This window comes from Cladophialophora immunda, assembly GCF_000835495.1.
Source record: "Cladophialophora immunda strain CBS 83496 unplaced genomic scaffold supercont1.4, whole genome shotgun sequence".
Taxonomy (NCBI): Eukaryota; Fungi; Ascomycota; class Eurotiomycetes; order Chaetothyriales; family Herpotrichiellaceae; genus Cladophialophora; species Cladophialophora immunda.
In genome coordinates, this window is record NW_015622544.1 from 1,283,061 (window position 1) to 1,309,066 (window position 26,006).

Here is a 26,006-nt window from a genome sequence, read left to right on the forward strand (position 1 = left end):
CGGGGTTTTTGGTCCTTGATAAGATTAGATCTGCACGAAAAGGCTGTGCCCGAAATCTTTCTCCAATATATACCAAATTCTTAGGTTCTGATGCCTTCTCCCACCGGGACACATGTTTCAATAAGATATCATAGCTAAAAATGGCTGACGAGAAATCCCACCCCGTTCACCTCGAACCAAGCGAACTGGGCACCAAAGAGTAGTGAGTGCGTCTCTTCGTCCTCACCCCCCCCTTCTACCAAGCCTAGTCTTCCGACGGACGCAACTAACAGACAAACACCCAATTGAAGCTGGGACGAATACTACCAGAACGATCTAGAAAATGGCGTCGGGTCTGAGGACGAGAATGGAGCCGAGCAGGATGCCGGCGCCGGCGACGAGGATGAGGATGACCACGCGACGGAGTCTCAGCAACAACCACCTGATCCCTCGGAGCTTGACTCGTGGTTCGACGACGTCGGCGCGCCAGCCAAAACACTGGCCTTCCTGACGTCGACGACGTTCCCGCTGTCGCCGAACTACATCGCACCAACGGGATCGAAGGAGGGAGACAGAGACCCGGCCGATCCCTCGGTGCTGGATCTAGGCACAGGCAACGGCAGCGCCCTGTTCGCGCTGCGTCTCCAGGGGCACTACACGGGACGCATGGTCGGCGTGGACTACTCGACCAAGAGCGTCGAGCTGGCGAGGAAGCTGCGCGCGCAGTACGCGGCGTCGACCACCGCCACGGCCACGGCCACGGCCACGGACTCAAACATGGAGAACATCACCTTCGAGGTCCTGGACATCATCCACGACCCTCCCGGCTCGCAACCGTGGTGGCCCCCTCTCGGACCCCGCGGCGGCCACGGTGGATTCGACCTCGTCCTCGACAAGGGCACGTTCGACGCCATCTCGCTCTCCTCGTCGACCGTCTTCGACCGGGCCTCGACCCGCCAGCGCCGCATCTGCGAACTCTACCCGGCCAAGGTCCTGGAGATGGTCAAAACAGGCGGCTTTCTGCTGGTCACGAGCTGTAACTGGACCGAGGCGGAAGTGATTGCTTGGTTCACGAGCCCAGGAGGCGGCGGCAGCAGCGAGAGTGCCGATGTCGCCAGTAGTGAAGGTACAGGAATCCCGGAGGATGGCTGCGAGAGGGCGGTGTTTGAAGTCTACGATACGATCAAGTACCCCGTGTTCGAGTTTGCAGGGCAAAAGGGCCAGGGCGTCGCGAGTGTTTGTTTCCGGAAACTTCACAGAAACATGACCGACCAAGGATGAATGCAGTTTCAAGAACGTGGAGGGGAACCGGTTTCCCATCGATTTTTGTTGGTTCGATTTTATCTATCTGCAGGATCAGCGAGACACCATACCGTCTCCTGTCCGTTTCCCTTGGCATGGCACTTCTGAATGGCCCCTTAAAGCTGATCTGATCGTCAAGGCCTACCTCGAATCCAGGGTAGGGCTGCTTCTTCGCTCCGGTTCTCTCACATGGCCACCCAGCATCTGCAGCAGCGCAAGACTCACATCTCCATCAGCTTTGTTTACCGTTTCTCGTGTCGGTCGGAGAGGGACCGTTTCATTCGTCAGTCATCTCCGTCATGGCCGAATTTAGTTCATCAACATATTCACCGCCCAAGGAACTGACAACTGGCGCAGATCGCCGTAATGCTGACCGACGCCAATGAATTGCACTGGCACCGAAGTGGCATGAACGAGACTGATCATAGTCCCGATTCCAGATCCGACCGTGTCAACCTTCGAGACAATGAATCCATCGAGCTTACGGTTCTTACCCAGTGCTCTCGTGAAATTCTGCGCCTGGCCTACCGAATCATTGCCTACCAGTGCCTCTGCGACTTGAAGGATCAAGTCAGGTTTCGCAAAGTCGACGAGTTTCTCCAGTGCGGCCATGAGTTGTGTGTTGGTATGGGCTCGTCCGGCCGTGTCAATAAGCACGACTTGATAGTCGTTCTCTTTTGCAAAGGTTACCGCATCTCTGGCGACGTTGGCTGCATCTTTGCCGTAGCCTCGTTCGTAGATGCTGACTGCACCGAGTCCTTCACGAGCGGTGAGCTCCCTTAAATTCCGCACGTGGACGTTCAATTGTTCCACAGCACCAGACCTAAATGTATCGCCTGCAGCGATCAAGACGCGATAGTTGTTTTGCAGGAGGAAGTAGCAGAGTTTTGATAGGTTGGTGGACTTCCCAACCCCGTTCACACCCAGGATGGTGATGACGAACGGACGGGGTTGCGCTTTTGCCCCGGTTGGATTCGCAACGGTCTCGATTTGTTGGAGGAGGTCTAGTGATGACCTTGGCGTGAGAATCTTTCTGAGTGAATTTTCTAGGGCTGGGCGCAATGCTGCGTCGATTGATTCGAATGCTCCTGTCTTCTTGCCGACCATTTCAGCCTCCACCCCCTGACACAATCGAATAGCTGCATCACGAGCGACGTTCTTATTGATCAGATGTTCCTCCATCGACTTCAGAGGTTTCTCAAGGTCTTCTTTCGTCAACGTCTTTCCGCCTACAATGTTCCTGAAGTACCCTGAAATTGCACCAAAGGTCGATTTTCCAGTCCCGTTGATCTCGCCTTTGTTGGCGTCTGCCGATTTGAGGATGTGGTTCACTTCATCGCCTAGATCTTTAAGGACAAACTGGCCTTGCTTGTTCTTCGTTCCCCAGCTCTCTTGTGAAATGGTTTCCGGTGGCGGAGACCGCATCCCAGTCTCTCCATTGTTGCCAACATCGCCAGCAGAGTAGTCGAGTCTCACATCATCTTCCACATCGGCAATACCATCTGGCCCCCAAACTCGGCCCTTCTTCGCGCTGGTTTTGACGGGTTTGTGCTTTCTGGCTTCGTCTCCGCTAGAAACATTTGCAGAAGCAGCGGCGTGAGCAGCCTTTCTTGCTCTACGAGAGCCACGACTCTGTGGCCTGCCATTCTCCGTCAACAAATGCGGCGCAACGCCTGGCAAAGGAGTCGTCGGACGAGAAGTATCGGGTGAGTGGACAGGGGTATTCTGGAGAGAATCCTCGCTGATCCCTGGCACAGCCAAAGGCTGTGCCTTAATCTGCTGCGGTGCGTCCGGCGGTGGTGGTCCTCCAGTGTCCCCGCCTTCAGCGCTTGTTTTCTTCTCTTCCAGCGGCAGTTCAACGTGACTCGGCTCCCTGGTGATGGCCCCGCCGGTGCTTTCATCCAATCGGCGCATCTCTTCATCGAAGAACGGATCGAAGGGATATTTCAGAGCAGCGTAGTCGAGTTCTTCCAGCTGACCTCTGTAGACTTCGACAAAGATTGTACGGATGTCATCGAGCAACTTGTCGACCCAGGTAAGGTGAAGGAGAGACTGATAGACGGCCACGAAGATCAGACCCAGATCCTTGACCAGTGTATATTTCAAGGTGTACTTGTCGTGTCTGTACGTGGGATTGTTTGAGCTGGTTGCGGTCGGGCGGACTTTCTCTTCGATGAAGACATCGTTGATCAAACTGTTGACTGCGGCTGCGCCGATTTTGGAGGAGGACCTCGACCACAAGACGACGCCAGAGGTCGTCAAGATCTCAAAGGCGTCCAACATTTTGCGAGAGAAGGCTGGCTCCCTTGGGAGGGCAGACGCTGCAGGCGAGCAAGGAAAGAAGACAAGAGGCGCAAATGAGATCGGCAGGGAAGCGACTTGGACTGTTGAACGGAGCGAGTGGACGAAAATGACGTTGAATTTACAGTCACGTGCTGATATGAGGCCTCTGGGGCTTTATCCGGCGAAGCATTCAGCGATTTCACGTGGAGATAGAAACGGAGGAGTATTTCACATTTCACGCAGTTCGCGCATCCCAGTCCCGCCGGTACATCTTATCTTCATCCTTTAGTGTCTCTCTCATGCGTCCCATCCACCTCTATCGAGACCGGAGTTTCCTTGTCGATTCAATCGTTAAGGTGGCGGTAGCCAATGTTTCTGCGTTTTTCATTGTTTCCCTCCTGTCTATCCTCCGCCGCGTCAGGACACATCCATCAGCACGAGATGACGGCACACTAACTAGCGACAGACTCTACTGGAGAAAGATATCCAGACATCCAGATGCCACAGGCACCGCTTTCCTTTCTGCGTACTAGCAAGATGTTTGCCTTAGATATCGGCAATCATCAGGGCCTGGGTTGAGATCAAGCACTCGAACTCCGCGAAGCTACCCAGTCCCCAAATTCGTCCTGGTTCCTGGTCTGGATGTAAATCCTGCCAGGTCCTGTAAATCGGCAGACAAGACCTTCGCCTGTCGTCATACTGTGAACGCCTCCCTTTCCGGCCTTTTCAATGGCATATCGACAGTTCCACGCAACAAGGTGACCATTGTCAACAATGTGCTGCTCGTTGGCTTGAAGCTGTTGGATTTGTTAGCTCTGTCTCACAAGAAGAAACAGCAAAGGACAGGGGCCCAGCCTGGCGAGAAATAAAGAGCATCCGTCCACTTACATCTCGGGTGACAATTGCACCAAAAGACGTGACCCAGAGAGTGCCCTGGCCGGAAATGCGGTAGATGAACAGGTCTTCCCCACTGAAGAAGGCCTTTCCAAGGCCCTGGCTCTTAGTCTCCTTCACCACTCCACCCGTACACGCCAGAAAAGCATCCTTTCCAAGGTTCCAGCCCTCATCTCCGCGAATGGGGATGGCGGATACGTCGCCAAACAAGGTAGGTGCCAGGGACACTTCGCCAGGGCCAGTGTACATGGATTCAGCCATCTCCCCGCCAGTGAACATTTTCTTCATGCTAAACTTTACCTTTCCCTGAAGGACGACGGTTGGAGACATTTGGATCATGGCACCGGGTTTGGACTTGATGACAACACCTTGGGGTATGCGCACATTCAGCATGGCGTTCGTGTCACGGTTAGTGATTGAATACGAGATGCCGTCCACAGTTGAATGCCAGCTTTGATCGAATGATGCTGCGGCCGACGGCGGCCCTTGAGGAGCATGATGCTGTGGTTGCTGTTGTTGGTGCTGTGGTGGATATTGCTGGTGTTGCTGAGGGTATTGATTTTGATATTGATTTTGGTATTGGCTCTGGTCTTGGTATGGAACTGTCGCAATTAGTTGTGGACAGGTAAAGCAGCCAAGTTCATTCTCTTGTTACCATTGGAGCCATATTGTTGTTGAGGATAGTATTGGCCCCCTGGATTCTGGTTGTACGCCATTGTGCCTGGATATGTCGAAAGGACCTTCAGGCGGAACCAATCAAACGCGCAATTTATCGACCTTCCAATTCGAAGTCAAATGAATGAGAAGCGCCTGACGAGGAGATGACAACACAGAGCCCAATCTGTCTGAGGATTATGCTTATATTATACAGAGAGCATCCTATTCCTACAAGAGAGGAGAAACCCTTTGTGGGCTGAGAGGTAAGACGATTCTGCCCTAGTCAATCGCATTTCGGACCCTAAACTCCTGTTTTCGCCTCCAGCTGGAACGGTCCCTGTCTCGGCCCCCAACGAGTGCTGCGCTTTTATTCGATGGAGGTGCATGACCTGACAACGAACGAATCCTTCTGGGAGCCCGACCAAGGCTCTTCTGGTATTTTGTCGTTTTCACGGTGTGACTACATGAAAATCCCGTTTCGCTCGAGGATCCTTAATTCCACCACAGCAGAGACGCCGCACCTGCAAAATTCCCTTGGGACACAAAGTCCGCAACTAGTCCAAGTCAGGTTGGCACATTGCCCCAATCTGTCAGCAATGGCGCTCCTGCGGAGAAGGATGCCAACTCGGCCTTGAGCCGGGGTGTTTGGTGGGTGATTCAGCAGATCCGATCCACAGCCTGAAACTGGGCTCGAGTCATCGTCGGGAAATACCTACACAGATGCGGTGGAATTTCGGTTCGTTGGTGACCAACAGACAACAGATCGTTGGCGCTCGGCGCATAACAGGCAGTAAATGATGCCAGACAGATTGACAAAGAAACAACCGCCATGCACCAGAGTGAGACTGCAGTGTCCGCTCCTGCTGCTGCTACCAAATGTTGAGCATCAATGACCGACCACATCCTCAACAATGAGTGTGTCACACGGCCGACCATCTCAGTGCTTACATATGCCCGTCATACGACATGCAGGATCCCATCTGGTTCGAAACGACTTTCCTATTTGCCACGTTCTATAGCAATTCCTACGGGCAGTCTAGGAGAGAAGTAATTTCAGGTGTCCGCTAGGACATTGCGCTGAAGGTGGATCTCACTGGTCGTGAGTCGTCAAGAAGCTGCACTCAGCGCAGCCATCTGTCCCGCGCTTGTGGCTTGTGCGAAGGGTTAACGCCTCATCCATCCTGCGTGGAAAAGACTAACATGGTCGTTGGTAACTAAGGCCCGTTAAAGTATTTACGACTTTCCGTGTTGGAGGATGGGTACAGCGGGTCTCAGAAAACACCATTGACTGTCGTTGCCAATCAAGCTGCCGCCATGGGGTCAAATGGCTCTGTTTCAATTCGCGGATGAAATCTTGCGGCTGAACCACATTAACTGTTGTTCTGTCTCTGTCGTCTTTCAAATACCACGCGAAGGACCAAAGGATTGATGCTGTGGACCTGGTCAGCATCGATTGACCCCTTCAGCCTTCGAGATGGCGTACACTAGGAAAGGAAGAATCTCAGTTGTGTTAGCGACAGAGGTGTGCTTCTGTGGTGTCAGGATGCCGTTGAGGCTTTCGAACAGGGGCTGGAGGCTGTGAGTGAGATGCACCCACGATATATAAGGCCCAGCCTACGGCATGAAGACCATGTCTTGCTATACTGATTGCACCATCTGGACCTTGCGATGTTTTCCTCAACTACTTTCCACGCCTTGTGCGTGCTTGCTCTCACGGTTGCAGTGGAGTCTCAGTCTGGCACATTGACCGCCACACCAACCGCTACACCAACCGCTCAAGAGCCATGTGCTCAAGTGAGTGCATATTCAAGCCAATATCTGTCGGCAAATCCTTCAGGTAAGCCTACCTCTTGAAGAACGTACTTGGCATCTACTGACATCATCGAAAGCACTCAATGTCGCCATGCCTCCAGGTTTGTTGACCTTATCCAGGCGCTTCCGATCGTGGCTGATGGCTTCGAATAGATATGGCATACGCCTGTCTACAATCGGTTCCTTTGGTCAAAGAGGATACGCTTGCTCTACTTACCGGATTCAAAGCTTGGGTGCAGTGGCAGAGCAACATAGCCTGGGTAAAGGATCCACCAGCAAGTTGGCCATTCCCTGCGGTCGACCTAGTGGGAGGATTGGAAGAGCTTACCGCAAAGGTGGAAGATGGGACCATCACCCAGGAAATTGACTTCGAAACCCAACTGGTCGATTTGATCACTTCGGTTCGCGACGGGCACTTCACCTTCTCGCCAGATGCCTACTCTGTCTTTAATTTTGCCAACCTCCACGTGCCCATAGTTTCCGTTTCGAGTGATGGTAAACAGCTACCAGAAATCTACGCGCTCCTCGACCTGAAGGCTCAAGCCCAAGAGGAAGCAAAAGGATGGACGCCTTCTCCTATCGTCAAGATTAACGGAACAGAAGCGGTTTCCTGGCTGAGTGAAAAGGCTTTCAACGGGACCATGACTCATCAGGACTTGGACACGTTGTACAACCGTGTGTTCTTTACCATCACTGCGACCACCAACGCCGGCTACGGCTACTTCAGCACACCGTCATTGAGTCGGTTCTGGGGTTCGTCGATCGCGGTTGAGTTCAAGAACGGGAGCCAAGTATCTATTCCCATCCAAGCCATTACGAACAAGGACTTTACCAACGTGGTCGACGGCGAGAGCTTTTACCAGAGTTTCTGTAATGCTACGGCCAAGGCCATGGCAGCAGCGAGTGCATCTTCGACATCTCCCGCCCAGCCGACCGCGACCACGGCGCCCGATCCTACCGCCCTCATCCCGCAATACCCTTCAGCCATCGCAATCAGCGACGATGGTTCGCTAGCTGGCTACTTTCTGGATGATGAACCAAGCGTTGCTGTTCTTGCGATCCACGAAATGTCCGAGACGGCGCAAGTTTCGACACAGCAATCCCTTACGCGGTTCTTGCAACAATGTCGGCAAGCTAATAAGACCCACCTCATCGTGGACGTCAGTCAGAACGTAGGTGGCTCAATCATAGTAGCCTACGATATCTTTAAGCAATTGTTCCCATCGGTTCAGCCATATCTGGGGGCTCAGCTACGTGCACATGAGCAGGTACGCCATGATGTCTTACAAGTTCTGACAGCCTTGGTTCTAATCTCGGTATCCACAGGTCAACATCCTCGGGACGTTTATTACTTCCCTCATTCAGCAGGCTGAAAAGCAGAAACCTGTCAATGTTGAGGATTTGAATAACGACGGGCTATTCACTCTCTTTGATGCCACGTCTATCGACGATGATAGCGGGCAGCCTTTTCAATCCTGGGAACAATATTTCGGTCCTGTCCAGGTGCACGGTGACAATTTCACGCACCAATATCAGCTCAACCTTTCCAATGCCGCTTATGACGAAGGCACCGGCGGCATCGTCGTCTCGGGCTATGCCAACAACTCCAAAGTTGCCCCCCAACCTTTCCTTTCCGAGAACATTGTCACTTTTGGGGATGGATTTTGTGGGTCGGCCTGCACCATCTTCCTGCATCTGCTGAAGTATCAGGGTAAGGTCAAGTCAATTGCGGGCGGAGGTCGACCCCAACCTGGGCCAATGCAGGCCATGGGAGGCACCAAAGGGTGCCAAGTTGAACCTTTGGATTATATCAACCAGGCTATGTTGTTCTTTTACCAGAATGCTTCGTCGGAAGCGATCAAAGAGGCGAATCAGACAGCACTGAAAGTCCTGGCGGACCAGGCCGACACGCTACTCCTTCGGAACGATGCAGGGGCCGCTGTCCAGGTCAACCTTCTCAATTCTATTGCTCAGTATGATCAGTCCCAGACGCCGCTCCAGTTTGTCTATGAGGCAGCGGACTGCAGGCTGTGGTACCAGACTGCTCACGCGTCTGACGTGACGGCGATCTGGAACACGGTGGCAGAGCAGGCGTTTGGACTGAATGGGCAAGAAAAGTACTCGTTGTGTGTCCCGGGCAGCACGAATCAGCCCAGCAGCTTGAGCGGCAACCAGACATTGTTCCAGGGAGGTCAGATTGTCAATGTCACCGGGTACAACCCAGGCGAAGACGCCACGCAGAGCGACTCGTCGGAGCAGAATGGTTCTGCGTCGCTAGCGTTTGGCGCCGGGAACCTGTCAAGCATGGTCTTGGGGATCCTTTTAGTGGTGGTGGCGTCGTCGTCGGCCAACTGGCTGATCTAGCCATGCCGAGATGTGGCCTGCCAGCACCAATGTCTTTTTATATACTATTTTTTTTTTCCACGAAGATATATACGCAACCGTTCACACACCTACCGCCTCCCCATTGCCCTCCTGTCCTAATCCCCAAACGCGCAAGACTCACGCGACTCACGCCGCTCCGTCTGCGCAAGTGTCGACGACGGCAACCAAGCTTATATCCACCCGACCCCGTCTCAAGGCACCCCCCTCTTACCCAGTCGAGGATGACATGCAGGGCCAAGGCAGCTCGAAGCGGGCAATCGTCGTCGTCAAACTAGTCCACATCAAGGCCATGGTTCAAATATGGACTAGTTTCTTTCTCGCCTGAGGGTGAGGAATGATCTCGGTGGCGCCTCGTCTCTTGAAGGACGGTGGTCCTAGCTTCTCTCTTTCGTCCTCCTTTCCCCCTCCCCATTGCTTGGTATCGAGGGCTATAAAAGTCGTCGGGGGTCCGCAGTCATCAACCCTTCTCACCTCCTGCTCCTGTCGATATGCTTTCCACCAAACGATAAAAACGTAGCTCTGGGCCGGCAGCCGGAGGACCTGCATCAGCCGTCTGCACCTCCCTCGCTCTGTATCGTTTTACCACTCGGAGGGGGGATTCGGATCAACACTCCGTCCTCTGCCCATCCGGCTCGCCGCCCCTCGATCCATATCATGTCCTGCTTGCCTCATCAATCCGATCCTGGATCTTTGGACAACGAGAATCTTTGCTCTGTTTCCCCCTCTTAGGACTGCGGGCCGTCGATCACCAAAGGAATCTGTCTCTCGGGTCCGGAATGCCATTTCAGCAGTCTCCTTATTCCTCCCCCGGCAAGCGAGGGAGGCATGTCGTCTTTCGTTTTCCAGACTATTCCTGTATGGAACCAGCCGGTGCCAACCACCAGGTGCCAGGTTGTTTTGGTTTTGTGGCTTTGTCAGCGTCCTCAGGCCACGACTTGTCTCGCGCGAGACGGGGACACGCCTCGCACGAGAACCCATTTCTGCTACAGGACACCAGGAAAAGCCCACGAACCGGGGTCCCGTGGTGTTGGTTGATCCCACCACAAGACCGGGGATGGTCGGTTCCCGCCTTTCCTCCCCTTCCTTTCCCTCGATTCGACCATGGATCCCCATCCATGCGAGGCCACCGCTCGTTTTGATCGATCCCGCAGGGCCGGAGGAGTCCGCGGGGTTTACACGGCTCGCAAAAGGCTGGACTGCCACGGCTTGGGAAACAGAACAATGTCCTTTCTCACAACACGTCAAAGAGCAAAACCACATAAGCCCCCCATGTTTGCCTTTAGCCGAACGATCCAAGGGCGACGCCCGCCGAAGTGAGGCGAGGTGAGGTGAGGATATTGCAGACAATACCACTAGTAACGACGATCCCTCCTCCCACCGCTCCTCCTCGTCGAGTTACTGGTACTACTCGATCCTTGAAAAGATTACATACTCCCCCTGCCCCTTCCTCTCTCCCCAGAAGGCCCTGGCCACCGCTCACGTGTTGGCTGCGCGCTTCATAATCGATACATTTATCCTCTCGGCAATACCTATCCATGTATCGCGGCCACCGGGAGCCTTAAAAACACTCGACGTCAAGAAAACACACTCTCTCTGCTGGTCCGCACCCTCCAGATTCCATCTCATCAGTGACTCTCCCTCCCGAGAGAGCTCGTCCAAGAGTCCCCGGTTTTGCACCTTTACCTCCTCCCAGAAACCTACCATGGCATCGCCGACTACAGACACGACCAGGCGCACGAGCTTGGCCTGTAACCATTGTCGGCTCAAGAGACAAAAGGTACAGATGGGGCCTTCAATGGTGTTCTTTTCTCTCCCCTTTCTTTCTCTCTCTCTCTCTCTCTCTCTCAAAGTTGTGACCATGGCTAGACTGGCTAATTCTCGTCCACCAGTGCGATGGCAACAAGTGAGTACACTGCGAGAAATTAGCGGCGGGGATATGTTGAGAAGTCTGGAGATGTTTTCGTTTATGCAAGCCCGCGGAGGCCTCTCGGGGCTGTCCGTCTACGAGGGATTTGTCGCCGGAGACTTGCAGGGAGGAAGAGGCGGGAGGAGCAGCGCCGTCTCACGCGCGTGGATGGACTTGCTCTATGCATCGTCTATTCAATCCTCTGCAAAGTCTCGAGCTATTCAGTTGCGCTGAGTTACTAACCACGAGCAAATCTTGCAGGTCCGGCTGTTCGCAATGCGCCGCCCTCCGAGTCTTTTGCACCTTTCCGGACGCGAAGAAAAGGTAGTCGAGTTCCCCCCTTTCTGCGCGAATATCCTCAGCCTGTAGGGTCTCGGAAACAACCTCCTGGGTGCTGACAAACCCCACAATGTCCAGGGGTCCGGTAAAAGGATACATCGACGTGCTGGAAGGCCGGCTCTACGAGCTCGAGTCGGCCTTGCTCCAGGTCCTGCCGCTGGTCTCCAACGAGCAGCTCGACGAGATCACGGCCTCGATCCCGCCCATCCCCAGCCGCCCGCACTTCCGGGCCCGGTTCAGCCAGGCGAACGGCACGGCCGCGACGCCGCCTCCTTCGGAGATTGTATTCCATGGAGCCCAACCGCAACAACATCATCAACAGGAAACAGAGGAAAAAGGAAATCCTCGACAGCGCCACCACCACCAGCGCCACCAGCAGCAGTCACCTCAACTCATCCCGCCAATGGGGATTGGACCGCACACATGCCCCCTCCAGCGGAACCAGGAGTATCTGAAACAGATGATGTCCGGTTCGTGGCACCAGCAGCAGCACCTGCCCCCTCTGGAGCTGGGCCCCTTCACCAACAGCGAAGGTCCGTGGCCGCCGCCATCACCGCTCCTGCTCGCCGGGGATCCCCTCGCGCGACAGGGCCAGTCTCCCTTCTCACCGGCAAGACACAGCTTCGACGGTGGAGGCGGAGGAGGAGGAGGGATTTCCGAGTTCGACTTGACGCCGGAAATCTTCACCAGGGGGAGCGCCGCCAGGGAGACCACCGCCGCCACCACCAACACTCCCATCATGGTCTCAGCGAGGGGATTCTAATTGAGGGGAAGGCTTTCGAATGGATGAATGAATTAATGTTAAAGAAACAAAGCTGAAGAGATAATTGCTCTCATCTCGCTCTTCTGGATAGGGGTGATCCCGTCTAACGGGAGGGAAGGGGTATCCCGTTAATATATATATATATATATATGTGTGTGTGTGTGTGTGTGTGTGTGTATGGGCTTTGGATGGTGTATTTGCCTTTTTCTCGCGTACCTTTCTGATCCTCTCGGAGCTGGCTCCATTGGGTCATGCAGCGAGTCCGCCTCCCCGCCAGAAAGGCCGTCACTCGTTTCGCCCGCGCCAATCCCCTTCGCGCTCGGTTTTCTGTTCGCTACACGAGGGGGCACCCTTCCTTGTCATCGTGCCATCGCGGGGATCGTGATGACCAGGGAGCTAGAGAGGCATAAAGCGAGCCTGTTGCATTGATAGGTTGGGATTTTAGTGGTCTCGCGAGGAACAAGACGCTGCAACAGGCTTGAGGCACAAGGGGCGCGAGAGGGGAACGAAAAAGGCATAGGGAACAAGACAGAGGAGAAAGGAACAAGCAACAAAAAGAGGGAAACACAAATTGAATGCCGGAGTCCAGCTCGCCGTACCATACTGCCCCTCCCACCCCCGCCTACTTGAATAGCCGTCCAGCGTAGACGCTGTTCAGAGCAAGTGGCGGGAACTGCTGGATCATGAATGGGTGGGAGGATTGGTGGACGTTTCTCCCGTGGCGGCTATACAAGGACAACACCTGCCCAACATCTCCTCACTCTTGGCTGATTGACCGACTGACTGATTGATAAATTGGGCTTATGAATTTCTCACATAAGGAAAATCCGGCGCGCGTGCCCAAAGACCATAGGAAGCTCTGTCATTGGCGTTTGGGCTTTAGTGGGTTTGTGTGTTTTGTGCTCAAGCTTTCCTCTGCCCTTCTCACTCCTTCTCTTCGTGTTCCCGGGACAAAGGACCACATGTATCCCCCAGCCATCAAGTCCACAAGAACAAAACCGGGCACGGTGCTGCGAAAGGTTTCCCATTGTTTGTTTCAGCCGCTCGTTCGTCCATTCATGGGGAGAGCAGCAGCGTGTAGGCTTCCTTCTGTCTCCCCAATCCCAGGTTCGTGATCGGCAGCTGCATCTCCTGAGACCTGAGTTGCACGGGGACGAGAGCATCTTGGGGTGGCTTGTTTGATTCTGTTGGTTAATTGATCCTAGTGAGCGTCAGCCTATCCCACATACCACCACATCATCTTTACTTGTCGCCGTGATTTGCCAGTGACACTGATGGCTTCGAAAAGTTTGCACATCGTTTGGCGCATGGTGTCCCTTCCGCCCTGCAAGAGACAACGCAACAGATCAGATTGCTTGACCCAAGCTGGCGATCGACGGTGGCCTCCTTATCACTGACGGGGTCAGGCTGCGACAAAAGGAGTCGCGCCCCAGGGTTTCTACCGTGTCATTCTCGAGCTGGAAAAATGCAATGTGCTGATCTTTGGCCGATACAATCTCGACGCGGAACAGGTGGGCCTCGGTTCACTGCCTCAGCGTTATTCTTGGTGTCAGCATGGACCCGTCATGTTCCGCATGTGAGGATGGACGAGCCGTGTGCCAGCCCCAGCGACCCAGCTGCAACTTGGGTGATTCTTGGTACAGAGACCGAGCACACGGGCGCGCCTGGAACATCTGGATATGGACATCTGCTTCCCCCCTCACTCACCAAGGGGCAGACCGTGTCGAAGTAAGAAGCCCACGGATTTTTGATCCGGCATCACGGCGCGAGAAAAAGAGCCGACGCTAGATACTCCCCCAGGTCCAATGGAGGCGTTGACATCAGTGGCTCTTACTCAGCAGTCCGGGACCAAATAAAGCCACTGGGTGAGCGACGAGCCAATCCGCTGCTTGCCACATTTCCAGCATCTTTTGGAGCGGAGGAGACGGACCTCATCATGGACTTCCAACCTACATCGATCATCGCGATAGCATATCCGACCTTGTGCGGTGTACAGCTCGAAGAATGGCGATGACCCCTCCTGGAAGTGAAATGACAGATAAGAAGAAGACGCTTCGATCAGATTTCCTGTGGGTAGACTCGAGCGGTGGCAACACCGATCCCACCAACCATGTTTACGAAAGAGAGGTACGGAGCCATGTCCAGCGATGGTCCAAGACGCACACTGGCCCAACAAGGCTGCGCAATAGCACCTCAACCAGCAGAAAACGGAAAGCCGCTCCAAAGGTTCAGTCTGTACAGCCTGTGTCATCAAAGCCGATTGCCAAAACCAAGGCTTCTCCACCAAGTGCCAGCCGTACCGCTCCATTTACTGCGGCGCCGATGACGCCAGTATCTAGTCAAGAGACTCCAGTCGAACTAGAGGATCTGGTTGTGATGCAGACAAGGAGCAGGAGTGCGACGGAGGTTGAATCCCCACCGGCGAGACGGTCTGGGGGTCAACGTCCCCTTGGGGACGACGTAACGGTTCAAGATAAGGAAGACTCTGGCCAAGTCGCAGGCACTGTTGTCCCTGCCACATGGAGAGATGACCAACGGTGGCGGCAGACCATTCAGTCTCGCATTCAGCAGACTGTGCGGCTCTGGCACTCAATCGCGCCCGCTTTGGCCGCGACCCTTGACTCAGACAGACTGGAGAAAATGGTTCGATGCCACCACTTGACCTTCTCCACGGTCTGCTCCGTGAAGAAGGCTGCAACCACCCGAGAGTCACAGGAGGAAGCACTGAGATTCGAGCGGCTGATGGTCAAAGGTTGTAGAGCCTTGGAGGCGTACAGAGTGGGGGAGGCTTTCGTGCGGTTTGACGAGGCCTTTTCGTACCTGAAGCCGATTTTGATCTTGCAGAATATCCGAGGGCAGCCGATGTTGTGCCGTCTTATCGCTCAATTCTCTGGACCGCTCTTTGTGCCCCTCTGGCATCGGGTCTACCAGTACATCATCGAGCTCGCAGAAGTGTTGATCAGTCCAGACAACCCCTTCGGACAGAGTGCTGATTTGTTTATCCGATCTCCAGTCCCGTTGGCCGACGCGTCAGAAATGGTCCTTCGGTGTATCCTCGACGTGGTGCAGACTCAGCTTGGACCATTGCATCCAGATGCCCTGGACTCCCTCGAATGCCTAGCTTGGTCTCTGTTCGAAAGGGGTCGTGGACAAGAAGCTCTCGCCCGCTTCACCGAGCTTCTGCAGAACCAAGAAGCCGCCAGGGGGCCCATGTCTCCGGAGGCATGCGATGCACTTCGCGGACTCGCCGAGACGCATTTGCGGCTGGGTGACCTCGATGTGGCTGAGCACATGTTCGACGAGGTCCTTGGATGGCGAAGCATGGGGCCGGGCAGGGAAAGCCCGCAGGCGTCCGCTGTTAGAGTCAAGTGCTTACTCTCGTTGTCTCGTCTGGCCCAGCGACGGCAGAATCCATTTCGTGCTCGCTGGCTGTTGCGGCACGCAGCTCAAACAGCTTCCCTAGCGTACAGCGAAGGTGGCCAGACGGCGACAGATGTTTCCTTCGACGCCAAACCCCCAGAACTTGATCCACTGGATGAAGTCAAAGAAGAAGTCCAGAGGCTGCTGGACGCTGTGGGGTCATGGTCGATTGACTCATTGATTGATGAATGAGCGAGTGAGTGAAGGTCACTTAGAGACCAATGCCGAAGCTTAATGTTTCGTGCCCGCCGACAGGGACCTTGGGGCCGCGCACAGAGGTCGTTTGATTGATTCTTTCGCCCTTTGTTGTCTTTCCCCAGCATCTTTCACTATCATAGTGCATACTGTACCTATTGCTCGGAGTCCTTTGACGGACCCGGGTTGCGGGAAGTAAACTGGCGAAGGGTTCAGGCGAAGGATCGGAAACCACGCCGTGGTGGAGTGATTCTAAAGTTGACAGCTCCACGCATGGTTGTAAGGTAGGAACAGGGATAGGGCGGCTCCGCAAACATGCCAGGTACCTGGTAGCATGGGCAGGGCTGTGTGAAACCGTTGGGGAGAGGCTTCACAGTGACAGTTCTGCATGTGTCATTGCCAGTATGTATGGTTGGTTAGCTCCAGGGCCTTCAGTCGCCATCACAACACCACAAAAGGGTCAAGCCAGGGTACAAGATGCCGGGCGAGGTGCAGAACGCAGGTTGAGAAGTCTAAGACGCAGGCTGCATTGTTTGGTGTTTGCTGGCGACACGGCTCGACAGTCATCGGAAGAGAGACGACGGGGCCACCAGGGGCACACGGGACAGACACTGCGAGGGCGCAGTTGCGTCATACTAGCAGCTGTCTCGACCTTCGACCTCAGTTCTCGCCTCGTCTGGACCATCAACTCTCCCGTCACCCTCTCTCCATCTCCCTTTCCATCTTCAGCTTCATCAGCTCCATCAGCTCCATCACTGTTGCCGTCGCCGCCACCGCAGCAAGAGAGTTTCTTTGCTCGCGTATCTTTTCCCAGCAGAACTAGTAAAGGGTTCGGGGTGGTGATGGCCAAGGCCACAAAGCTAACGGCCGCTGGCTAACGGCCACTCCACCTCCCTCGACCCTTCTCCTTTTCTTTTTCCGTGACTGACCACGGACTCTAGCAAAGCAACGCTCAACGAGCTCCCCGCGTAACCACGGGCCCAATGACCATATCACATTCCCATGCTGATTTTCCCCCACGCCGAAGAAACCAGGAGGGTAATCAGGACAAAAGAAGAAAAGAGAGAGACCCCTGTAGCAAGAGCCAGGAGCCACTTATCGGGTGTCCAAGGAGCACATGTCGGCATACACCCTGGTTTTTACGTACTTGAAGATTTGGACGGAGTGCACCGAAGAGGAGCCTCCAAAAAGAAGATAACAAGCTAGTTTAGCTTCTTGCAAGGTACATCAACAGAGCAAGCTCGTAAGCTGTTCGTATATCTTCCTGCATTTTGCGTAAGCGCCCGCGACAAGGATTTGGAATCCTTGCGCGTGTGCCAAAGAGTCCAACCAAGGTACGGAGGACTCATTCACCGACAATTGTCAAGACCTGTGGCTCTTCCAAAAATCCCCTTCAACCTTGTTCCCCTGTCGAAAATTCAGAGAGAATCTTGTCCAAGTCCAATTTTTGTTTACCCCAGGAAAATTTTGTGGCCAGTATATGCCTCGCGACCGACCGACCGACCGACTTTATTTTTTTCTCGCGCCATAACCTCTTTTTGTATCCTGAGCCCCGTTCCCCAGCCATATCCGCCATGGAATTGACACACCCCAAAGTAAATTCGTCCTTCAGAAATATTCGTCTTGAATCATAATCGTTCATGGTGTTTTGTGAAGACACCCAATCATTAAATCGTAATATAAAGTCCGGTAGAAACGAAACGGTGAATAGTTCAAAAAAAAGTAAACGTGGCTGAGCCAGAGATATTCCAGGTAGACATCATAGCTTGCTGTCGACAAGCAGCCATCAGGTGGCTGCGTTTGTAGGGAATAGAGAATAGGAGACGCGGGTGTTACGCCGAGGCCGAGAAGTTGCCGTGGTGGCTCGTTTGCGGCCAACCTGAGCCTTCGAGAGTTCGACTCCTGGCATCGACGACTTTCTCTCGGGCACGGGAATCTGAGACGCAGAAACGCCCCGGTCATGTTTGATTGTCGGAGATGTAGTGAAAGGTCCAACAGGTTCAAGGATTTGAGAGTCTGCCGTCTTGCTGCTCTGCGATCCTTCCCGTATCGTGTCTTGGCTCCCTTCTCGGAAGTGCTTTTCGACGCTGGCCCCGAAATCTTGAAGATCGAGCTTGAGGCTTTCCATCGAGTTGCCGAAGCTAGCCAGATGGGCGAGATCGGACAGACTCGTACTGGAATTCGATGACCGGTGTGTGCCGAAAATCGAGGCAATAATGCTTTCCTGAGAGCTCGACTTGCTCATCGTGGAGACGGGACTTCGCATCGCCCGAGAACGGAAGGCGTCTGTCGAGGCAAATTTGTCCTGCGGTCGGTGAAAATCACTGACTGCTGCTTCTTCCAATGAGACGGTGGGGACTGACTTCGAAGACTCAATCCCAAGCCCAAGCAGTGGTGATGACGGTTCCTGATCGAGCCGGGGACGACCAGGGCCGCTCTCGTCCCGAGAAGGGTTGCAGGGCATTTGCATTGTCAATGGAGTCGAAGCCGAGGAAGATACTTCGTCGAGAGATGGTTGCTCCACCACTAAATAATTCTCCGGAGGTATGATCAGAGTGCTAGGTCGATCGGGGATTGCAGCTGAAGCGTGGTTGCCACCATCCTCTTCAAACTCTGTGGCATGTTCCCATGAATAATCGATGGCATCCTCCCAATCCTCAATATCGATAGGCTTCACACCAACGGAAAATCGATTCTTGGATTTGGGACTTGCTTCCGCTCCTGTATCTTCGGAGCTGGTATTTTCTTGATTCGACGTCCTGCACGGCGAGGTATAGGAGATAGCATCGAAATGAATTTCACCGGATGATTGACTTCGCCGCTTACGTTGTTTGCTCGAAGGTGAAGCGGGGGTATCTGCAACTGGTGGTTGGACAGAGGTATCAACTGCCTCTGGCACGAGCTTCTCCTCCGTATTCTCTTCTTCAACGACTTCCATTAATGTCCTTGGAGGCGACGGCAGTGGAGCAGTGCGGAGAGGGAGTGCAATGTCGTCTCTAGTTGAAACAGCATGGACAACTTGGTCATTTGGCAAGTGTGGGAGCGGCTTGGCGAGAGCTCTGGCATGACTGATAGGGCTCATGGCAGACAGCCTCTTGCTTGTGTCCGAAGAAGGAGAAATATCAACTGCTGCTACAGATAGTCTTGTTGGCCGAGAGAAATTCTCCATCGAGCGAGACAGCCGAAAGTCGGAAGGACTGTATGGCGGCATGAAGGTATCCTTTGGTGGAGGGCTTGGGCGGGTTGGGGTTGTTGGTAGGTAAGGAATGGCATTGGTAGTCGGCGAAGTTGGCTCGTCAAATCCAACATGGATCTTTGGTTCGTCACCGTTCACAGGAAGGTCCGTGACTGGTATCCCACGAATCTGGCCGACCGGTTGCTGGTCTGCATGGACGGCGTGGAATTCTGAGGTGAGGTCTGTCTTGCTAACTGAATCCAGACTCTGGAACTGGGCTTGATCTCCGTGAGTCAAATGTTGGAAAGCAAAGGGCCCTGAGATACTTCGTTTTAATCCTGCGACTTGTTAGAGATCGGCACCCATGACAGCTTCGGCACAGGACTTCTTACGTCTGGAGATCAGCGTGGGCTGGCGTTGAAGACCCTTCATGGGAGCCATCTCAGCAGCCCTTGCTTCGGGGAGGCTACTTGATCTCTCTTCGATCTGGGAAGGCAGAAGGTTGAGCTTACTGCCTTGCCGTTTCAACATGCGAGTGCCTTTGTTCAGCAACGTCTTCGCAGCGCTTTCTTGGCGCTCGGTCAGCGGCATTCCACCGTCGACGAAACTCTGTCGAGAGGAAGGCCTGGAGGCCATCTCATTCGACGCATCCGAAAGAGACCGCGTATAGGCAGAAAATGATGAAGTGACGGTGTTCGTCCGCGATCTTACTCGAGCTTGAGGTGATATTTCAGGATTTCCTGACTCGGCAGTTGAGTATTCTTTGATTAAGTCGTTCAAGGCTTGACCTGACGGTTCAGCATTGTCCTTTGAAAACCAGTCACTGGTAACCGCATGCAACCTGTCGCTGCTTTGCTTGGAATGTCCCTGGCTCCATGGGAAGCGACCCATTTAGATCTTGGGGTGTTGGGAGGTTGACAGTAATCCCAAGTTCAATGACACAAGTCTTCAGTGTCTCATCCACAAGGGGATAGGCGGAGATAATGTGCTGGCCTGGTCTCGCGTATTTGTTAGGGAAAGGGTCGTCGTGCTTCGATTGCTCAAGCGGATAGTTTTGTTAATGTTCTAGGGCAAGAAGGAATACTCGACGAGCGGCGGGGTCTATATGGTACACGAGCTGCCTCGAACTGATGTTTCGGGTCAGCCAACATTGCCATCACGTGAAACATCCCGTGCGGTCGTTCCTGAGGATCATCACTCTTACCAACAATCAACATTTGAAGGCGGAGGGGTTTCAAAGTACAGCCCCACCGACAAGGTGTTTCTTCAAATATCTTAGGGTGCCCGATAAAGTCGAAGAGCTCAACAAATATTTGAGAGGGCCTGCTCGTCGAGAGACTATCGGGGCCTTCCTTTCTAGGTTGTGGTGGTAGACCGAAAAGCTGTTTTGTGCAACAGAGGAACGCGTTGAAGCCAGTGATTAGGGAAATTGCAATCGTATCAAAACAAATCCTAGAATGTCACAACCGGTATCACCGAACAAGCAACTTAGCATAGCAGCAGCACAGGCTGGATGATATGCAGAGCTGAGAATGAAAGACAGACGTGAATCACGAGCGGGAGACGAGATATTTGGGCCTGATCTTACCAATTGGCAGAGCCCCGACCACTGCAGACGAAGAGTGGAGTGAGCAGCACGACCCTCATCGTTCATGGGTCGAAGGCGTAGTCATGCAGAAGATAGAACCCGAAAGCAGGGGCAGCGAGTGGTCCAAACTGCCGGCGAGGCTTGATGGCGGGATAACGGGGTGAAAAGAACAATCTAAACCGCGGAAGGGATGGCTCGAGAGCGTAATGCTTTCGACAGACGCGACTGAGACTGCCGGCTCGAAAAGCACCCCCATCCTCGCAAAGCAGGAAGCAGGGGACTTGGGGAAACGTTGCGTTATGGTGGAGGTGTGAAGGAGCAGGCGAGGAGATTTGATGGGGCCGTGTTCTCGTCAGGAACAGGTGGATTCCGCAGTGACTTGCTCAGTGGGTCGGATTCGTTGCGTGGGCGGAAGCCACAACCCGGGCCCTGCTGCTCGGAACCAGGGGGTTTTGTATAAACCAGGATGTTGGTAGTGCGTGCTGCTTGCGCATCGGCGTCATCCTCCGGCGCCGAGATGGGCTAGTCCACTATCGTGTCATTTGTGGAACTCTTTTTTTTTTCCTTCGTGCCCCTGGCTCTTCAAATGCCCGTTACCTTGAAGCGCGCGTCCACTACCACTGGGAGGTGCCGCGGTCGTGCAGGTGGATGAGGGATACGGGAGCAGTGCAATATTCGTGCATCAGGACGCAGAAAGCAGTCTCCAATATCTCGTGTCAGGCCATGTGGGCGACGAATTGTGGGAAATCAGATCCAAGAGCCACCTCAACGTGTCCCTGGTGTTCCCACCTAGCGAGCGAAAGCATTGTTGACAAGCCGATGATGAATCGACAGGACCGGTTCAGAGGGCCTGACGAGAAGCTCCGGCGGCGGTTCTCGGCGTGGTGAGCTATGTTTGATCGACATTCGACCGAGTCAGACAAGGTGATTTCTGCAGCAGTCAGCAAGTGGCTTGACAATAGTGGTCTGCGTGCGAGGCACTGGGCTGGAGACTTGATGAAACGGGTCTTGGGCACGCTAGGCAATGAGGCAGACTGGGCAGAGGACCTCCTTTCTGAGGGGGCAGGAAATGGGTACCAAGGGGAGACTTCGGCGAGAAGGTGGGTAGAAGGTTCTGTGTGAAGACAAGAGCAAAATTAGCGAGGTGAGCAAGTCGGGAGAAACGGAATTCATCTGCGCAGAAGCAGTGGGAAGAAGATCCATCGCAGACTTGGGCAGAGATCTACTCAACGGTCCATGCCGTGTTTGGTTAAGTTTCATGCTAGCGCCAGATGGTGTGGTATTAGCGCGACGCGAGCTGCATATTCTCCTCATCCATCACAGACACCAAACTGAGTTGGGAAGATAATACAGCCTGTCCATGCTCCTGCTCTGTGATGGCTTCTTCAAGTACGAGTACTCGTACATGGGCTTCCCTTGGGACTTCCAATTCGGTGTTGATATAATATTATGGAGCATCCGATTGCCTGTTCAGAGTCCCGAGTCATCCATGCGCCTGAATGAGCTCTTCAATCTCTGAACACCACCTTCGGGTCGCCAAGTTCGGAATCAGAGAACACAGACTTCTCCCTGTAGTGAGAGAAACTCCATGAGACCGACAGCTCCTTGACCGACATCGAAAAGCCTAAGATATAGCGATCGTGCCCGACCAAGCCCAAAAGGATCAATACTGACCTCGCTGTCTTAACGGAGAATCCCTTCTACTGCTCTTCCGAAGATCGACATTTCCTCCGCGCTGGTTTTGATGGAGCGCCGACTGTTCTCTGAAAATTGGCTTTTTGCAACATACAAGTCCTCCGTGTTGTCTACGGAGTAGCCTCTTAGAGGCACGGCGCCTGACGGGAGAAGGTTTTGCCCATCAACATAGGGCTTAACCGATCGACGAAGGTTGTAACTCGTGACACATCCCCTTCTGTAGTCCTTTGGGTAGCGAAACCTGCAGAGTGCATGCCAGAGATGGTGGCTCGGAAGTTGATCAAGTCATTGCGGAAATATCCAGCTTGAGGACGAAAGCCAATATTTGCTGGAAAAGAGCAGGAGATGGGAACAGAGGCAAAGTTTGCATTTTGGCTCTGCGGGTGACGATCCCCCTGTTGCGAATCGCACCACACGAGTACACACTCTCACGTCCCTCTAAGAATGCTCCTCGTGATATGATTAGCGTGTACGAGGTGATGAACTGGTGGGTGAACACTCCGTCCTGGTCAAGATCAACAGAAGCTGCAGTGCTAGAAGTGCACAAGCGCCTTCCTGCGCACCTTTCTCTCTTTGAGAGAGTCGAACGCCCCGTCGTCTACGAGTATAGGCTTCTGGGACCGCCAGCGACTCAAGGCAGTACTAATCTCGGCATCCAGAGTTTCTATCATCCGGTCTTCTGCTCTCACGTGTGTTGTGGTTGACGACTATCAGTAAGCCAACTCACCGATCTGATTTACTGCGCTATCTCGAAGGCGAAGCGAGGGAGAACATGACCCGAGGGCAGAAGAATGTCCTTGGCGTGAACGATAGCTGTGATGGCTTCAGATCGTTGCTTTTCTTTGGCTGAAATGAAGCCACTGGATTCTGGGCGGTTGCAGCTTATCAGTCTCACCGATCAGGCGTTGGACCTCGCCGCGTGCCGATACCATTGTGAGTAAAGTCTTTGTTGACAAGAGGATGCCTGCATTGCAGTGTTCGGCCAGCTTTCGAGGCCGTCAATATTCAGATGTCTTTTTATCACAAGAGACTAACTCATCAACTTGGAAGAAGCGCCCTTTCCCTTCAGCCAACCGGAAAATATCATCTCCTCGTCCCCTGCTTGGGGTGCCTACAACAATCAACCTCAGAAGTGGAAAAAGTAACCGGCTCACCCTGCGCGCCCCTGTGCCCCTCACTCCTTCCCGTCCTCGCTTATCGTTGCTCGCTTCCTCTCGCAAACAGTTTCCATCACTTCGATCAGCTTTCCTGTCGGGATTTGAAGAGCTAGGAGTTGGGAAGAGGAGGCAATGATCAGCTACAAGCAGCACAACCCAGCCACATTTACCCGGAACTGTCAAGAGCGGTGAAGAGATATTAAGGGTTTTGCTCGAGTGTTGTGCATGACAAGAATCCCACGCGTCTAACCCCGTCAATCTTCTCTGCCATTGGTGGCGTTCAGGGAAAAGCATGAGCGGGCGGTCTGCACGACCACCGGGGATATTCACCAGGAACGAGACCACAGGGGACTCGTTACTTTGTCCATCAATAGCACAATCATGCTTTCTCGGCTGTCTCAGGGTCGCCATGTAGGTATACCAATGCTGGAAGCATGAGGGGCTCGTGTCCGCCAGCCTATTGTCGGAGGTCAAATACGCCCATTTGAAGCCTATAAGGACATGTGACAGATAGTTTGTACACCCTCTGGGGCTCCACGGGATGACACCACACACTCAGAACCTTCCGAGAAAACAAATCTATGGATTTCAACTGCGTCTGAGCGGAAGCTCTCTCTCGACCTCAAGGCGCAGTGTCACAACCTCAAGGCTTCAGGGGAGCATCCACCAGATAGGGCTTCATTGAGACTCGAATCCAGCATCATCACAGTGAAAGCACTCAAGTCTCTCGTCGTTGGGACTTTTGCAGCAGAGGGCATCTGGGAGCGAGCCAACAAAAGCCCTTCTCTTCCTTCCGCAGCTCCACGAGGCGGAAGACTTCCTAGCTCCCCTTTGTAGCTTGCTTGCCAGGGTATTTCGCATCTGGTAGTGCAAGAAGCTGCAGTTTACCACATGGCAGCGCCCTACGGAGTATCCCTCGAACCTTGTCAAGCTGGTATGTACCTAAGGCTGGCCCTTGACTGCTTGCAGGGATGGCGCAGCTTCCCCCTGACAGACGCTTCAGGCATCCAGGCACTTTTGCTTTTAGCCTGCAAATGTCCAATCCCTTTGCCGCATTCTCTCCACGCTCGAAGTCCGGACAAACCAGAACAGCAGGAGTTGAGCAGGGCACGGTTGGGCTCTGGCTCTTGACCGAGCTGAAGGCCCTCAGGCTCGTGGAGACTGTTCTCCTGTGGACTTCGGGACTCTCTAGGTACCAGGCGGTGAGGACTCGCACCATGGACCTCTTGTTGCTTCTTTATGGTACGAGTCCAATTAGAGGTCCGAACTCTTGCTACATACATCCGTCGAAGAGTTCATCTGGTCCCTGAGCCATGGCTTCGCTGCCACTCAAAAATTAGGCAATTTTGTCTCTTGGTGGCTTCAATAATCACTTCAGATTTCAGCCACATCTGCATAGCAGCTACAGGCGAGACCAAATCCACCTGCGAACTTTGTCGCGCGACCGAGTCTGGACACGAAAACTGTAGGGGTTCTGCTCATCACCCCGACGCGCGACATGGCGCTTTTCATCTCTAGGTGGGCTAATCCCGTCTGCTCCAAGCGTAACGTTGATTGCCGTGGCTTTCTCCATAGCTACTCGTCCAGATTTACGGAGTCTACATGCCGTGCGTGCTCAATAGTTCGCAGTCGCGTTCAACCACCTGGACTACTACTACTAGGCACTCTGTGGCACGCGAGAGTACAAGGATCAAGGACTCTTCTACGTCCGAATATGGAGAAGGAGGACTCCGTACCTTGTCGTTCTCTGCCCACAGAATGCCTACATTCACTGTCACTAATCTTTCGCCTAGATGGTTTCAGCAGGCCCCTCACGCTATCGGTCTGTGCGTCGCCGAAGGTGTTCCTGGCATCCCGTCAGCCCTATGGCGTCCCTTACCACTGAGGGGTGAAAAGCAGCCCTCGGGAAGTTTTGCTCTGAGGATTTTTGCAGTCCTTCCGTGCGTTGATCTGCTTTACCGAGACTTCAGCGGACATCCACCCAGTTGGGGGACCAAGCGGACACCTCCACCTCCGGGGAAGCCATCATTGGTGTTCCTGATTCTCTGTCTTCGGTAGCCAGGAACATCCTCGTTGGGCATCATCAGCCAGCCCCTCGAACTCATTGAATTGAATGATTTCGACCACCGTGCGGTCTGGGGGATGATTACTCGTTATTAGGTGCTTACTGTTCCAGAGAACCGCCAGGGGAGAGTATAAGCTCCCTTGCACCGAATATTCGTCCTCCTCACAGCTTTACTGGTCTGCTTTGAACAAACCGCGATTCAGCTACAGAAGATAGGTACTCGCTATGGTGGCCGACATTTCGACGTCGGGACTGACATGCAGGCCGATGCATGCCCGTTGTGTCATAACTGCTCTTTGTTACACTGCTGCCCGTCTAATCAAGGACAAGGTAGATATTTTGACAGCTGTCAGAAGTTCTTGTCTTCGCGTCCACCGCTTCGGTTTCACCC

The 26,006-nt window shown here is 53.7% G+C and overlaps 7 protein-coding genes across 8 annotated transcripts; 4 read left to right on the top strand and 3 right to left on the bottom strand.

Annotated features, from left to right (window-relative positions):
* Positions 1-140: 140 nt before the first annotated feature.
* PV07_06842 (uncharacterized protein) lies at positions 141-1,328 on the top strand (the record flags this gene model as incomplete). Its single annotated transcript, XM_016393860.1, has 2 exons — positions 141-202; positions 291-1,328. The coding sequence occupies 2 exons, from the start codon at positions 141-143 to the stop codon at positions 1,258-1,260; spliced, it is 1,032 nt and encodes a 343-aa protein (XP_016247279.1). The 3' UTR covers positions 1,261-1,328.
* PV07_06843 (uncharacterized protein) lies at positions 1,217-3,658 on the bottom strand. The gene has a single exon (XM_016393861.1). The coding sequence runs from the start codon at positions 3,562-3,564 to the stop codon at positions 1,591-1,593; it is 1,974 nt and encodes a 657-aa protein (XP_016247280.1). The 5' UTR covers positions 3,565-3,658; the 3' UTR covers positions 1,217-1,590.
* Positions 3,659-3,780: 122 nt separating this feature from the next.
* Positions 3,781-5,331, bottom strand: PV07_06844 (uncharacterized protein). The gene is made up of 3 exons (XM_016393862.1): positions 5,114-5,331; positions 4,453-5,060; positions 3,781-4,361 (listed from the first exon to the last, which is right to left on the bottom strand). Exons 1-3 carry the CDS (start codon positions 5,172-5,174, stop codon positions 4,146-4,148), a joined length of 885 nt encoding a protein of 294 aa, XP_016247281.1. The 5' UTR covers positions 5,175-5,331; the 3' UTR covers positions 3,781-4,145.
* Positions 5,332-5,596: 265 nt separating this feature from the next.
* Positions 5,597-9,292, top strand: PV07_06845. Of its 2 annotated transcripts, XM_016393863.1 has the most exons (4): positions 5,597-6,952; positions 7,005-7,028; positions 7,081-8,195; positions 8,254-9,292. In XM_016393863.1, the coding sequence occupies exons 1-4, from the start codon at positions 6,784-6,786 to the stop codon at positions 9,289-9,291; spliced, it is 2,346 nt and encodes a 781-aa protein (XP_016247282.1). In that variant the 5' UTR covers positions 5,597-6,783; the 3' UTR covers position 9,292. The 2 variants fall into 2 exon arrangements, with proteins under 2 accessions (XP_016247282.1, XP_016247283.1); XM_016393864.1 differs by having other exon boundaries at positions 7,005-8,195.
* Positions 9,293-10,241: 949 nt separating this feature from the next.
* On the top strand, positions 10,242-12,448 carry PV07_06846 (uncharacterized protein). The gene is made up of 3 exons (XM_016393865.1): positions 10,242-11,089; positions 11,202-11,215; positions 11,480-12,448. Exon 3 carries the CDS (start codon positions 11,628-11,630, stop codon positions 12,318-12,320), a length of 693 nt encoding a protein of 230 aa, XP_016247284.1. The 5' UTR covers positions 10,242-11,089; positions 11,202-11,215; positions 11,480-11,627; the 3' UTR covers positions 12,321-12,448.
* A 1,876-nt stretch (positions 12,449-14,324) lies between these two features.
* On the top strand, positions 14,325-15,932 carry PV07_06847 (uncharacterized protein; the record flags this gene model as incomplete). Its single annotated transcript, XM_016393866.1, has 1 exon — positions 14,325-15,932. One exon carries the CDS (start codon positions 14,325-14,327, stop codon positions 15,930-15,932), a length of 1,608 nt encoding a protein of 535 aa, XP_016247285.1.
* A 1,135-nt stretch (positions 15,933-17,067) lies between these two features.
* PV07_06848 (uncharacterized protein) lies at positions 17,068-20,827 on the bottom strand. The gene is made up of 3 exons (XM_016393867.1): positions 20,315-20,827; positions 19,503-20,237; positions 17,068-19,448 (listed from the first exon to the last, which is right to left on the bottom strand). Exons 2-3 carry the CDS (start codon positions 19,999-20,001, stop codon positions 17,722-17,724), a joined length of 2,226 nt encoding a protein of 741 aa, XP_016247286.1. The 5' UTR covers positions 20,002-20,237; positions 20,315-20,827; the 3' UTR covers positions 17,068-17,721.
* Between the last annotated feature and the right edge of the window lie 5,179 nt (positions 20,828-26,006).